Source organism: Danio aesculapii, chromosome 3 (genome assembly GCF_903798145.1).
Source record: "Danio aesculapii chromosome 3, fDanAes4.1, whole genome shotgun sequence".
Classification (NCBI taxonomy): domain Eukaryota; kingdom Metazoa; phylum Chordata; class Actinopteri; order Cypriniformes; family Danionidae; genus Danio; species Danio aesculapii.
In genome coordinates, this window is record NC_079437.1 from 7,836,880 (window position 1) to 7,851,764 (window position 14,885).

General features: G+C 37.5%; 1 protein-coding gene and 1 long non-coding RNA gene across 2 annotated transcripts in view; both read left to right on the forward strand.

Annotated features, from left to right (window-relative positions):
• The window catches only part of LOC130220783 (uncharacterized), an 11,513-nt gene extending 9,256 nt beyond the window's left edge, over positions 1-2,257 (forward strand). Inside the window, exon 5 of the mRNA XM_056453024.1 lies at positions 1,873-2,257. Coding sequence (XP_056308999.1) covers positions 1,873-2,189 — 317 coding nt within the window. The 3' untranslated portion in view covers positions 2,190-2,257. The remainder of the gene's footprint in view (positions 1-1,872) is intronic.
• Positions 2,258-12,057: 9,800 nt separating this feature from the next.
• LOC130220825 (uncharacterized) lies at positions 12,058-14,113 on the forward strand. The gene is made up of 2 exons (XR_008836233.1): positions 12,058-13,337; positions 13,733-14,113. It is a non-coding gene; the product is annotated as an uncharacterized LOC130220825 (long non-coding RNA).
• The last annotated feature ends 772 nt before the right edge of the window (positions 14,114-14,885 follow it).

The window sequence follows — 14,885 nt, forward strand, 5'->3', positions numbered from 1 at the left end:
CTAGAGGCCTTTACCTTTCATATAAGACACGTCTGATACCAAATCATCAACTAAAAGTCAAGTCATTATTTGCTGTTCCTAAAACTTGGATAGGCCACAAGACTTGTCAGATAGTGTAGTTGTTGTGTTACAATAGCAACTGTAGAATCACCACAACAGATTCAAGTACTTCACTATGGTTCAAAAGCACTGTAATATTTACCACACACTACTATAATGTAGACTAACCATGTTCCGTACACATTTCGCTCTTCTGTGCACTCAAACGACCACTCCTCCATCATTGAAAGCCAGATAAGCATGTTTGTGTGTTCATTCTCTGGGTGAATACCTACTGCACAATCTAAATTTTGATTAAATGTCTTTTGGACCAGTAGTTTTTGAGAATAGAGTGGAAAAGTACCGACTTCACATGTGTACGCAGTGAAGTTTATTAATAAACTAATGTCGAGAGGATCACGATTATGATTGATCACGGCTGGTTCTGCAATATCCAATGTATGATTCACCAATCACACGATTCCTAAGCCACTATAAACACCTTCAGTTCCATATCACAGCCATCTTCATTTTGAAAAATCCCCCTTTCCACCCCTCCTCCTTTCCTAGATGGGTGGCACGGTGGCCCAGTGGTTAGCACTGTTGCCTCACAGCAAGAATGTCTCTGGTTCTAGTCCTTACCAAGCCAGTCGACGTTTCTGTCTGGAGTTTACACGTTCTCCCCGTGCTCATGTGGGTTTGCCCAGAGTTCCCGGGATTCCTCTCACCGTCCAAAAACATGCAACTTAAGTTAATTGACTAATCCAAATCAGCACTATAGACATGCTCCTAGTCAGTAGTTATCTCTCAAGAGCGATCACTATCTGTTCATCAGCTACTACAGCAGGGGAGTTCTCCAGATCTACCTCAGCTCAAACTCCACTCTCGCCCTGCAAACAGGAGGAAGCCCCGGGCTCGAGGATCTTATGAGCTCAGGACTCTCCTTCGGGACAGCATGCCAAACAAGCTTTATAATCAATCATCAGCTAAGAGTGAACTCTTGAATTACTGGTGCTCCGTACACAATTAAAATAATATTCCATACAGGGCGCATAACTTTAATTTACTGGCAAAAATAATCATTGTTTGAAGTCTTATTAAAAGCTGATATCTGGATAAACTATTATTGTGTTTAACTTGAAGTAATGTTAAATTTAATATCGTTTTATGAAAGTTTGCAATGAATGAACCTTATAATCATTTAGGTTTTAGATCATGATTATTTAGTACAGCGTGACAATTTAAAATATTAAAACATTAAATTAATGCAAGTTAATGCTAAGTTAACGGACCTTTTAGGAATATAAACATCATCAATGCACAAAGATGATGGACAAACAGTGTTTGCAGTCTGTCTCTCAGGCGGTCTCTGGTGGAGAGTTGCTCCGTGGTCATCATCACTCACAGCTGACGTCTAAATATCCCCTTTCAAAGCATTTATCCTGCAAAAGGTCATTTATTTCATTTAATTAGTGATGACATGATATGCATTTCAAAAACACTGTAATACTGTCTTATGCATGAATTCAATTGAAATGTATTTGTCTTGATCTAAATGTCTCCCCTCCTAAGCAACACTCACATCTTAAGCTTTCCCACTGTTCATTTTCAAGCTCATCAAGTGGAAACTTACAGATTTTCTTCAGAAACATTTGAGAGGAGAGTCTCTGTTGTGATCGGGTATTTATTCAGAGATTGGTGTTGTAGGTAATCTGTATTGAATATGGTTGTGTATGGGATATGGTTAGTCTATGTTAGTGTGTTTCAGTGTAAATCTCTGTGTCTGAGTACTGATGTTTACCATTATTTACTTGTGTTGGGTGTTCTGAACAGATGAAATGAAGACAAAGGAAGTGATAAAGGGGAATTCTGTCACTTTACACACTGGTGTAACTGATATACAGAAATATCATAAAATAAGGTGGAGGTTTGGACCTCAAGGCACTCTCGTCGCTGAAATTAATGCAGAGACAGCTGAGTACCCCGACCAGAGATTCAAAGACCGACTGCTGATAGACAGCAAGACCGGAGACCTCACTATCAGAGATGTCCAAATCACACAGTCTGGAGATTACCAGCTGAAGCTCTACACAGACAGCGTCAGAGAGAACAAATCCAAGAGGTTCAAGCTTATCGTCCATGGTGAGTAGTGCAGCGCTTCATTGTGAATGTTATTATATTCATGCTACATTAGCCGTGCTGCTGCTAGTGTGGGTTATTAGCGGTCAGTCTGTGTGTGTTTGCTTACCTCCATTCATCAGAAACATACAGTTACATTAGTACATTTAGCTGATGCTTTTATGTAAAGGGATGCATGGTTTAAAGTGTTTATCTGACTATTAGTTAACATTATCCAGCAAGCTTACATTAGCAGGGAAGGACAAGCTGACTCAGTCAAGATTTCTTTCTTTTTCTTCCTCAAATGATCAATTTAAACAGTACAAAGTAAGTAAACATCCCTTACTGTGATCTGTTATTGACTCTAATACAGGAGGGAAGTAATTCAGTCCTGGAGAGCCCCAATCATGATCACAACCTTCATATAAATGTCTTTGTCTTTCTGATTACGCTTAGGGCGTTCTCCCCCGAGCGCGCACTCACATTATATTCGGGCCTGGGCACGCTTGCGTCATCGATGATGCTCTGTTCAGTAAGCGCTCTTGCTCAGCACAGCGGAGATTTCTTTATATTGTTTTAGTTGTTGGATATGCAGTGACGCACAGTCAGATATTTCACTGAACAGATCAGCCACTTTTGACTCTCATAAGTAATCATAAAGTCCTCGTGCTGCAGGAGTTAGGAGGTTTGCTGAAGCTGCAGCTGTGGTGCAGTGAGGGGTTTGTGTCTTTAATAATCTACACAGTTTGTGTTCATTGAACAGTAAGAATGATTAATAAATCCATATCAAACAGTCCCTTAAAGTCACGTCTTGCTTTCAGTTTCGGGCTTAGGCATGTTTTGCATTCAAACACAAGCGTACCGTGCCAAAACCCAAGTGAGCCGCGCCTGAGCCCGATCCAGAGCACTCACACTTCTCAAACGATCTGGGAAACGGGCCTGGGCATGGTTCGGATAGCATAGTGTGAGTACCCCCTAAGACTTTGATTAGTTAGTATATAAACGATGCCTGTCTTATCATGGGTCGCATTATATTTATAATAACATCGACATCAGAGAAATGAATGAACATGCACAAAACAAATGTGTGTGTCTGTTCCAGATGTGAAAGTATGAATCTGTTTCACATCTCAGCCTCGGCTTCATCTCTTCAGCATGAAGAATCAAGAATTGATTATTTTCCATAAGGAAAAGTGTGTATATTCAGGTACTGACAGATGTAAAGCTGAAAGTGCCTAATGTACAGTGTAGACCAGGGAGGTCGCTAGACCCCATTTACTGGGGCACGTGCCCTAGTAAAAATCGCCAGTGCCCCAGTAAATGCTTTGAGATAGGATTTACTTTATATGCAAGTGTATTTATTAAGAGTGGTAAACCCAGAGTAAAGGCGTTATTCTGTACTGTATGTGCAACCGAATCAATGCTGATGAAAGCAATGTAATTTAATCAAAAAGCGAACTGACGTATACACTCAGAAAAAAACATACCCGCGCGCCTCACGCCCCTGCTGGACGCTGACGCGCTGCTCTGTTCCCGGTGTAAGTCCCGGATGTGAACATGCACGCTGAGATAAATAGCATTGTGAAACCGGCGTAACAGTCTTTTATGCAAAGGTGTCAGCACGCAGTGAGTTTTGCAAGTCAACAAAACAAAATTTCAATAATATCATGCTGATCTTATTTAGACTAAGCATGGCTCCTGATAGATTTCTTGTTTGTAGCTAAAAGGAGGGCTGATGAGTCCGGGAGGTTAGACTCATTAAAGCTAATTCTCTGTCATGTGTCGGGTCTAAGACAACACACAATAGATAATTCTATAAAACTTGTTTTATTGTATTTTACAGAATTGTCTAGATAATTTCATTCTGATAACATTAATATTCATGCAAAAGAGTTCTTAAATTATCTTAGCATCACTCCAGTTGTGTCTTTTAGATTGTTTTCCAGATTTAACATTAACGATTCATTTCTGTTATTCATTTAGAATAATAATTGTATAATAACAATACTGTTTTTTTATATATATATATATATATATATATATATATATATATATATATATATATAAACAGTATTTTTATTCTACAATTATTATATATATATATATATATATATATTAGTTGAGGTGAGTAATATTAGCCCCCCTGTTTATTTTTCCCCCAATTTCTGTAACGGAGAGCAGTTTTTTTCAACACATTTCTGCTCATAACAGTTTTAATAACTCATTTTTAATAACTGATTTATTTGATATTCTTCAAGACACTTCTATACAGCTTAAAGTGACCTTTAAAGGCTTAACTAGGGTAATTAGGGTAACTAGGCAGGTTAGAGTAATTAGGCAAGTTATTGTATAATGATGGTTTGTTCTGTAGACTATCAAATAAAAATATAGCTTAAAGGGGCTAATAATATTGACCTTAAAATGGTGTTTAAACAATTAAAAACTGCTTTTATTCTAGCCGAAATAAAATAATAAGACTTTCTCCAGAAGAAAAAATATTATCAGACATACTGTGAACATTTCCTGAACCTGTCTTATTTAAAAAAGAAAAAACTAATTCAAAGGGGGCTATTAATTGTGCCTTCAACTGTATGTATACACACATACACACACACACACACACACACACACACACACACACACACACACACACACACACACACACACACACACACACAGTTGAAGTCAGAATTATTCACCCCCTTTTTAATTTTTTTCTTTTTCAAATATTTCCCAAATTATGTTGTTTAACAGGGCAAGGAAATGTTCACAGCATGTCTGATAATAATTCTGGGCTAATATTTCTGACTTTATATATGTGTATATACTGTATATGTATATATGTGTTTTGTTTATTTATTTCTTTTTTTGAGCTTTATGTCCAGCAGCGCCCCTGGTGTAGACCAGACCTTATGTTCAGTTTTCACATCATTATTTCTGCTGTTTGCTTTTCTCTCCTGCTCTTCTGTGTTGCTCCTGCAGAGGATTCTCTGCAATTCTCAGAGGGAGAAAATATCCGTCTACACACTGGTCTGAGTAAGCTGAACACTGATGATCAGGTCTGCTGGAAGTTTGGATCTGACCTTATTGCTAATAATGATGGAGTTTCCAGTGCTGATGGCAAATTCAAAGACCGATTAGAGCTGGACCGGACAAACGGATCTCTTTGCATTACAAACTGCAAAATCACAGACACTGGAGTTTATTGCCTAGAAATCAAGAGCAAATCTAATGCCTCGTATAAAACATTTAGAGTCAACGTGTGGCGTGAGTAGCTCAAGTGTCTTCATCAAATCAAAACATTAAAGGGGACCTATCATACAAATATGTTATTTATAAGTGGTTTAAACACAGTTGTGTGTCAGCAGTGTGTGAATATCTCCAGCCTCTAATGATCAACATGAATTAATCGTGTTTATTATAATCAGACTTGATGCAGAAACACTCTGATTGACATTCTCCCTTTGTACGTGTCATCAGAGGGGAAAAGCCCCACCCACTAGTGTCCATCTCTCCATCTCATTAGCATAAACAGCAGCCCTGAGTGAGAAGCAGCCGTCTGTCCATTAGCCATTAGAGTGTTTGAGCTGCTGAAGATAATGTCAGCATAGACTAAGAGGATTATAGATGTGGAGTTCTAGATGAGGAGCGACATAGACTGACAGAAGCATGAAGCACACACACATACCTGACCAGCACTGACAACACACACACTCCCGTTTTACATCTGTCACTATGGTGAAGCACAGGCGTTTGTAGCTCCGCCCTCTTCTGAAAAAGAGCACAATCTCATTTACATTTAAAGTGACAGTCACCAAAACACCACAATTAGGATTAAAGCCTGAAAGGGTCAGTTTCAGAGAGCTGGAGAACATTATCTGTGTGATATTCTCAGCTCAAACACACTACACACTCATCAGACACTCATTTTACCATAATAGGCATAATAGGTCTCCTTTAATATGCTTATATTCTGTGAATGTAAATGCATCTGCTTATTGTGGTATTTCTTCTGTTGCATGTTGTGTTGTGACATGAAGTGGACACAATAAAGAGTGCAGTAGGAGACCGTGTGACTCTAAACAATGATCTCCCTGAACTGGGGGCAGATGCTAAGATATTGTGGACTCACGGAGATAACGCCACGTGCATCGCTAAAATCAACAGAGCCACCAATAAGATGTCGGTGTATGAAGGGAATGACGTGAGATTCAGAGACCGACTGCAGCTGGATCCTCAGACTGGATCTCTGAGCATCTTCAACATCAGTACGGCTCATTCTGATGTTTATACGCTGCAGATTAGCAGCAGCACAGAAACCAAATCCAAGAGATTCGTCATTATTGCTGACGGTGAGCAGCGCATGTTTTCTGTCATATTAATGCATGTGCAGATCTGCAGATGTACAGTTAAACTCAACTCCTGGAGGGCCGCAGCTCTGCATAGTTTAGCTTCAGCTACCTTCAAGTCTCACCTGCTTAATAGTCTCTAGTAGTCTTGAACACCTTGATTAGTTGATCAGCTGTGTTTGATTAGGTTGGAGCAACACTGTGCAGAGTTGCGGTCCTCCAGGAATTGAGTTTGAGACCAATGGTTTAGATTAGTGATGTGACGTTGTGCATCGAGGCTTTGAAGCATGTATCAAAAAAAAGATAAATCTCACAGTGAAGAAATGTGCTGGAGCTGGATTCACTAATCACATGATCAGTGATGTCTGAACCTTCATTTTGGCCTATCCATGTGACTGCTTCAACGTTTTATTCGAGGTTTAAACACCCTCGTGTGTTAGTAAAGCAAGAGATTAGGCATCAATTACATACATTTCTACTGTGAGAAGAACTGCACCGTCCCACACATCAGTAATTCAACTAAAATACAAGAGTAATTCATAGTAAAAAGCTTTAATAATAAAGTGCATTAGTGTATTATTTACATATATTTAATGAATTCTACATCATATTGTAGTAATGGAGGCCTGCTGGCGAGAGCATTGCTAAAGCCTCACTTCACTAGTCTGTAGTTCTAGTCCATTGGACTACAGTAAATGTAAATACTATTGAATACCTTTGATTTTACTAGTCATTTGTGGTGTAAGGTAAAAGACCTTATATGTTAAAGACTACAGTAATTTGACCTTTCATGTGAAGCTGCTTTGACACAGTCTACATTGTAAAAGCACTAAACAAATAAAGGGGAATTGAAAAGGTGAAAATAATACAATTGAGTTGAAAGGTTTACTGGTGCAGAAAGCTTCATTTCACCATCACTAGTTTAGATGCTTCAACATTAACTCACCTGACAGACAAACAGAAACTGCTAGTCCTATAGGGCTGTTGACAGTGTTTACACAGTGTGTTAGTCATAATAGTCAATGTATACTTTTTTTAGAATTGAGAAAAGTACACTGTTTGGGTCTGTTCACAGCGGCTCACTTCATGTGTTTTACATTTGACATCCTTAACTAGATAAATATATGTTAACACACAGTTGAAGTCAGAATTATTAGCCCCCCTGTTTAATTTTTTCCCCAATTTGTGTTTAACAGAGAGCAGATTTCTTCAGCACATTTCTAATCATAATAGTTATAATAACTCATCTCTAATAACTGATTTATTTTCTCTTTGTCATGATGACAGTAAATAATATTAGACTAGATATTCTTCAAGACACTTCTTTACAGCTTAAAGTGACATTTAAAGGCTTAACTAGGTTAATTAGGTTACCTAGGCAGGTTAGGGTAATTAGGCAAGTTATTGTATAATGATGGTTTGTTCTGTAGACCAGTGTTTCCCAACCCTGTTCCTGGAGGCACACCAACAGTTCATGTTTTGGATGTCTCCCTCATCTGACCCATTATCTTCAGGTTTTGGAGTCTCTTCTAATGCAGAGTTTCCCAACCCTGTCCCTGAAGGCACACCAACAGTACACATTTTCATCCTCTCCCTAATCAAACACACCTGAAATAACTCATCAGAACATCAGAAGAGACTCCAAAACCTGAAGTTAATGGGTCAGATGAGGGAGACATCCAAAACATGAACTGTTGGTGTGCCTCCAGGAACAGGGTTGGGAAACACTGCTGTAGACTATCAAAGAATATATATCTTAAAGCGGCTAATAATATTGACCTTAAAATGGAGTTTAAACAATTAAAAACTGCTTTTATTCTAGCTGAAATAAAACAAATAAGACTTTCTCCAGAAGAACAAATATTATCTGACATACTGTGAACATTTCTTTGCTCTGTTAAACATAATTTGAGAAATCTTTAAAAAAGAAAACACAAATTCAAAGGGGGCTAATAATTCTGCCTTCAACTGTACATATGTAAATCTGGAATGCAGATCTGGAATTATTTTATCTTGTGTAGAAAATAATTCCAGATCTTCAAATCCTGCAGTATATGCAAATTTATGTAGACTAAGGTGTCAGATACATCTGCTCATTTTATCAATTACAAAAACATAAGCTATATATATATATATATATATATATATATATATATATATATATACATGCACTATTTGGCTTACAATTTATTGTATATGCAGGCCGCAGGTGGCTTTGTACTTCTAATGTTTCAGTAAAACATCAACCCAAGTGCACAAGCTGGGCTTCGTTATTACTGTCTTTATAGGATAAAACATCTATTTCTGTCATACAGACGTGTTTTTTCAAAAGTCTAAAACATTTACATATTCCTTTATAAATAACCTACTGTCCCCAAAAACAAAACCAAATGTAAAAGAACAAAACGGTATGTTTTTCCATTCGTTTTCCTCTCTTTTCCCAGAGATAAGCTACAGATCCATTATCATCTCCGATAATAATTGAACATTTTAAATACATTTTAATTACAGTCAAAATTAAAGTGAAACTGTGATCTGTGCTGTCATTCTCTTGATTATCGACTTAGCTCTGTTAGATCTGACGGTCATATATCTATCACATGTTTATTTTCTTAATTGTGGACTGAGTAAAATGTACATATGTGGTTTTTACAAACCAGACTCGTTTAGACCTGTGCGGTTTCATCTCTAATGCATCCTAGACCACCTCCTGGAGGGGTTTAAGAGATCCGTCTCCAATGTGTTTCAGAGGGCATTTACTGTACACCTCTGCCTTTTTCACAATATCTATACGTATCCCATCAGAAAAGAACACATGATGTAAACAGTCCTGAAGATGGTGAAGTAAGAGAGCAAACCAGTTTTGCTGCTGATGTTGTTTAAATATCATCAACCCCTTATGAAGAGGCTATAAATAAGCTGAAATGAAACATGACATGATCTACTTCACCTTTCACTTATCATCTTATTTTCTCTTACATGTGTCGCTGTGACAAATGAAGAAAACAAGGTGTGTGTGGCAGAGGGCGATCGTGCCGAACTCAACCCTGATGTTGGTGAACTACAGACAGACGCTCTGATCCTGTGGCTGTTCGGCCCTGAAAACAATCTAATAGCTAAAGCTGATTTAGAAAACAATATTACATCTGTTTATGATGGTGCTGATGGCAGATTCACAAACAGACTGAAGCTGGACCTTCACACTGCAGCTCTGAGCATCACCAACACCACAAACACACACTCTGGACTCTATAAACTCAAGATCATGAGCAGCAGAGAGACCAAATATCAGCAGTTCAGAGTCAAAGTCTCTGGTGAGTGTATAATTATTTATTGTAATATGATCTCATTTAGTTCTGGGTCATTTGCATAAAACCATACAGAATAAAGAAAATATATTGAACATTTGCTCACTATCTGCTGGTCCCTCGAGTGGTTGCAAACCTTTGAGTTTCTTCTGTTAAACACAAAGTAATATATTCTGAAGAAAACTCTAACCATTGAGTTGTTTAGTAGCAAAAACAAATACTATGGGAGTTACAGGTTGCCAGCATTCTTCAAAATATCTTCTTTTAGGTTCAACAGAAGAAAGAAACTAATATTTAAAAGTAAAATAAATACATTTGTAAATTAAGAATATATGAATCACTCACCAGGCAAATAGATGCGTAATTAAGTGCACAGCATGACATATTATCTGAAAAGTGTAGGAAATAATTCCTAAAGACAACAAACTGTAAAACCACATAAAACAAAAGCACATATCAATAAATATGCAGAGTTCAGCAGCTAGATTCAGTGGAGGTGATGTGATTGCGAGCAGCAGAGACCTGTCAATTAAACGATCACTCGCTTAATTATTCAGTATTTTAAGGCTTAATATAAATTAAACAGATCAGCTATAAAGGAAATCACCTCTTCACAGTTGTCATGAAGGGTAATATTAGATATTGGCACCAAAACATTTTTTGTAGCAGGCTGTAAACACCTTCTGTTCTGCTGTAATGTTCAGGATTTTAACACAGAAGTCTATAGGAATTTACTGTTTTGGAGCCAGCCCCCAGTGGCCAGTTGATGAACTGCAGTTTCAGTTACTTCATGAGCCATACGTGTTAGGACAAGGCCTCCACTGATTCAATGCGAGATTTAAGAGTGCTGGAGAGATCGTCTAACTTAGTTGTGTAGCACGAGGAATTTGACATGTTTAAACCACACACTCTCCAACCTAGAAGAACTGTATCATGTTTATCTAAATGCTACTGTTGTGCAAACATAAAGCTGAACAAACAAGAGGAATCCATTCAGAGATCAGAAATATTAAACTTTGGTATGCCTGTATATCAGCACTGCTAATAATCACAGCAATGCTACAAGTATGATAATGCATTTATACAACAATTCGACGCCATTAAATAAAATCTACCACGGAGAGTCTCAGAAACAGTTCTGTGTGAGGAGTTACTTTCTGCTAACCTCAGATCAGATCATTTTGACTCTGTTTATATCCGTATAGTCTTTATTGTGTGTTTCTGACACACTGAATGTAGATGCAGCATCAGCGGTCATGTGTTTTAATCATCTGTTTCTGTTTTCTTAAAGGGAGCAGCAGACGAGAGACGAGCAACAAACCCGCTGAAGATGAATCCTCATGCTTATTGGGCACCTCTGTCTAACAACTTTATTTATAACTATAAATGTATCACAGCAGTGTTTTTACTGATACTGATACACATTATTATCAACACTGTCCTACAGTAGGTGCTGTCCATCAAGATTAATAGAGTTTGGCATTTTTAAATGAGTTTTCATTAGTGTTGGGCTGGCGGTATGGTGGCTCAGTGGTTAGCACTGTGGCCTCACAGCTAGAAGGTCGCTGGCTCGAGCCCCGACTGGGTCAGTTGGCGTTTCTGTGTGGAGTTTGCATGTTCTCCCCGTGTTGGCGTGGGTTTCCTCCGGGTGCTCCGGTTTCCCCCACAATCCAAACATATACATTATAGGGGGATTGATGAACTAAACTGGCCGTAGTGTATGAGGGTATGTCCTGGTCCTCCAGGTTGGAGGTTGAGCGTTGGGCTATAGACCCACCTCATAAAAATGAGATGTTACGAAACATTAACAGGGCGCGGCTAAATATCAACTTCGATATAAACAATATGAATATATAATCTTTTTAATCATGCGGGTGGTTCTCTAATCAGCCACAGGTCAAATTTTCCATCACAGAATGGGTGCTTATTATTATTATTCATATTTTATTATCTTATTATTTTATTATCATTATTATTATTATTATTAATAATATCATTATTATTATTATTTTATTATTATTATTATTATTATTATTATTTTATTATTATAATTATTTTATTATTTTATTATTTAATATTATTATTATTATTAATAATAATATTATTATTATTTTATTATTATTATAATTATTTTATTATTTAATATTATTATTATTATTTTATTATTATGATTATTATTATTATTATTATTATTATTATTATTATTATATTCTTATTTTTTTATTATATTTTCAGATCTTTTATTGACATTTAGTGCTTATTAATTTTGGAAACGATTATATATTTTTGTTAAAGATTATTATCTTTTCAGTTTGTTTTTCATCGATTGTTAAGTTATAAGTTCAATAATTAGTTCTTATTAATCGATGTTTACATTTATATTCACAGATCAGATTTATATTCATGTAATCTGAGATCAAAACCATGAGAAACCATTGGTGTTGAGCACAATCCAACATGGAAGAAGCTGATTAGTACCTTGAGCTTGTCTTGCAGCACTCTGTGAAGCTCATTGGATGATTGGGAAATACGCTTGTGTTTCTGTTTTAATACACAATAATGTGTTCATCAATTCTGAGACGCTTCTGGTAGGAAGAGACACTTTTCTGAAAGCCTCTGAACTGTGTTTGGTGCTATTGCAGCGTTAGCTTTCACATGCTAACAGCCTAAGTGTGTTTGATTCAGCAATAGTTTTTGATAGCTGTGTATATTAGTGTTTGCATGTTAGAAATCTGCTTTTGCCTGGTTGTTTCTCAGGGACGTTAAAACACATTAAGCTTTTGTTCTTATAGTGGACGTCAATGGAAAACAATGTGGTGTTGTTCACTTCATCTGTGGATTGAGGCTCGCTCTTTACTGTGTTTACTGTTAATTACAGGTAAAGTTGGACAGAAATGTGGGTTTCTCTGGTTGTTTAGGTACATTAAGACACATGAAGTGTTTTATAATGTCTCCTTTAAATGAGTTAAATGATTTAGCTTGGGTTTGTTTCTTGATTTCAGTTGTGTTCATTGGTTTATAGTAATATGTTGTGTGATTTGTGTTTGTGTATTGCTTATTAAGCTGGACTTCTGATATAAACACTGATGTGAAGCTAATAAATCCTCAATAAAGTGCTTCAGTGACCCTACATTACATCTCTAGATTGTCTTTAGTTTAATTTCAGTGGTTTGTGTTTCTCTTTCTGATCATTATGTTGTGTCTATTTGAGGGACTTTTATTTTGACACTTCCTGTAGGCCCCATATAAAGAGGAAGGCCTGTGTGATTCTGGAGGGAAACACTGTTTGGACTGGAGGACTAGCTGTGTTTGTGAGCTGTTTCTGGACATCTTTGACTCTTTCTCTTAGACTCTATTGATGGACGATTCTGTCATGGATTTGAATGGGAATATTGGGGCTTTTGATCATGTTTGGGTTATTTTTGGACACATTCTTCATTGGTGTTTGAGTAAACTAATCTCCTCAGGCTCTTCACTGGACGTCTTGATGAAGGATTATTGATCAACTCAACTGGACAATCAGGTCAGTTCTGTTGCTTCAGTTCATGACTGTAATATATTGGTGTGTGTGTGTGTGTGTGTGTGTGTGTGTGTGTGTGTGTGTGTGTGTGTGTGTGTGCGTGCGTGCGTGCGTGCGTGCGTGCGTGCGTGCGTGCGTGCGTGCGTGCGTGCGTGCGTGCGTGCGTGCGTGCGTGCGTGCGTGCGTGCGCGTGCGTGTGTGTGTGTGTGCGTGTGCGTGCGTGTGTGTGTGTGTGTGTGTGTGTGTTTAATGGTGTGTGGGCTTTAATCTGAACACCTTTAACCTCATTATTCATTATTCTCCGCTGAGCTAAAGGAAGTCCAGTCTGACCCAAGCTTTTCTTTTATTCTGGATTGTTCTGCTCAATCTAAAGTCTTTATCAATGTTCTCAATTACAGAAAGGGAAAAGTCTTTCTAAAGCACATGAGATGAATGGCATTGCCAGAATAAATCCACTAGAGGCTCTGGGTGTTGCTTACAGAAGGAACAGTGTGTGTCCATCTAATCTTCTCTGTGTTTTACTAAGGAAGTCTTCACTGGATATGTACCATGATCATTCACCCTCGGGTTGCTGACGTACAAAATACTAACATCAGATACACGTTTCTACACCTTAGAGAGTGTTTTAATGCTGTTATTTGCTCTTTTGTGTCGTCTGCATCAAATGAAATGTTTAAAAGTGATTTAATCTACATTTTAAAGTATATTAATAGAAGTAAAGTGTCTGTAAATGTTTCAGATAAGCTGTATTAATAAAATGTGTGAAGTGTTGATGATAATTGAGTGTAAAAGATGTTTGTGTGTAAATGCTGATGATTGCTGGAGTGCAGATCTGGGTGTTGTGAGTGTGTTTCTCAGTCTGACCGCTAGATGTCAGTGAAGCCGCGCTCAAGTCTCGATGAGGACTGAGATTAAACAGCAAACTCAGCATTTCCTCCCTCATTTAGACAATCCTGCAGAAATAAACACATTTCAGCCTTTACTCTTGCTTTATTGTTGGACTGGTGAACAGGACTTTTATACTGGTTTCACGGCTCAATTTCTGGAATATCAGAGAGTTTTTAAAGCTATCGGCCTATTGGAGACAGTGAAAGTCAGGGAATTTCAGTCATGGAGAATAGTTTATTGTTTATTTGTCAGTTTCAGGTTTAGTTTGCATTTAAAAGACATTTATACCTTTATTGTTGTGCAAATCTGCTGTGTCTAGGGTATTTTCAGCTCCATTATTGATCTGATGCTCATCAACTGGCAGTCACTGGAGTCAAATGCAGACACTGAACCTGTTAACTAAGGCTAAATATTCACTAAACCAGAGTTAATGTGTGTTTACCATGGTCCACTGTGGTAACCCCTGATTAACTGTGGTTTTGCAACACCAAACATAGTTTTACCATGGTATTTGTAGTAAAACTGTGGTTCTAAATTAGTCAATGTGGCAGAAGAACATGGTTACTGAAATGGACTATTAATAAAACCTGGTTAATTGTTGTTCTCAGTGAGTCTCAAACACACTCAAAAGAGCTGAAGAGTCTTAATGGAGCCTTTGTTATT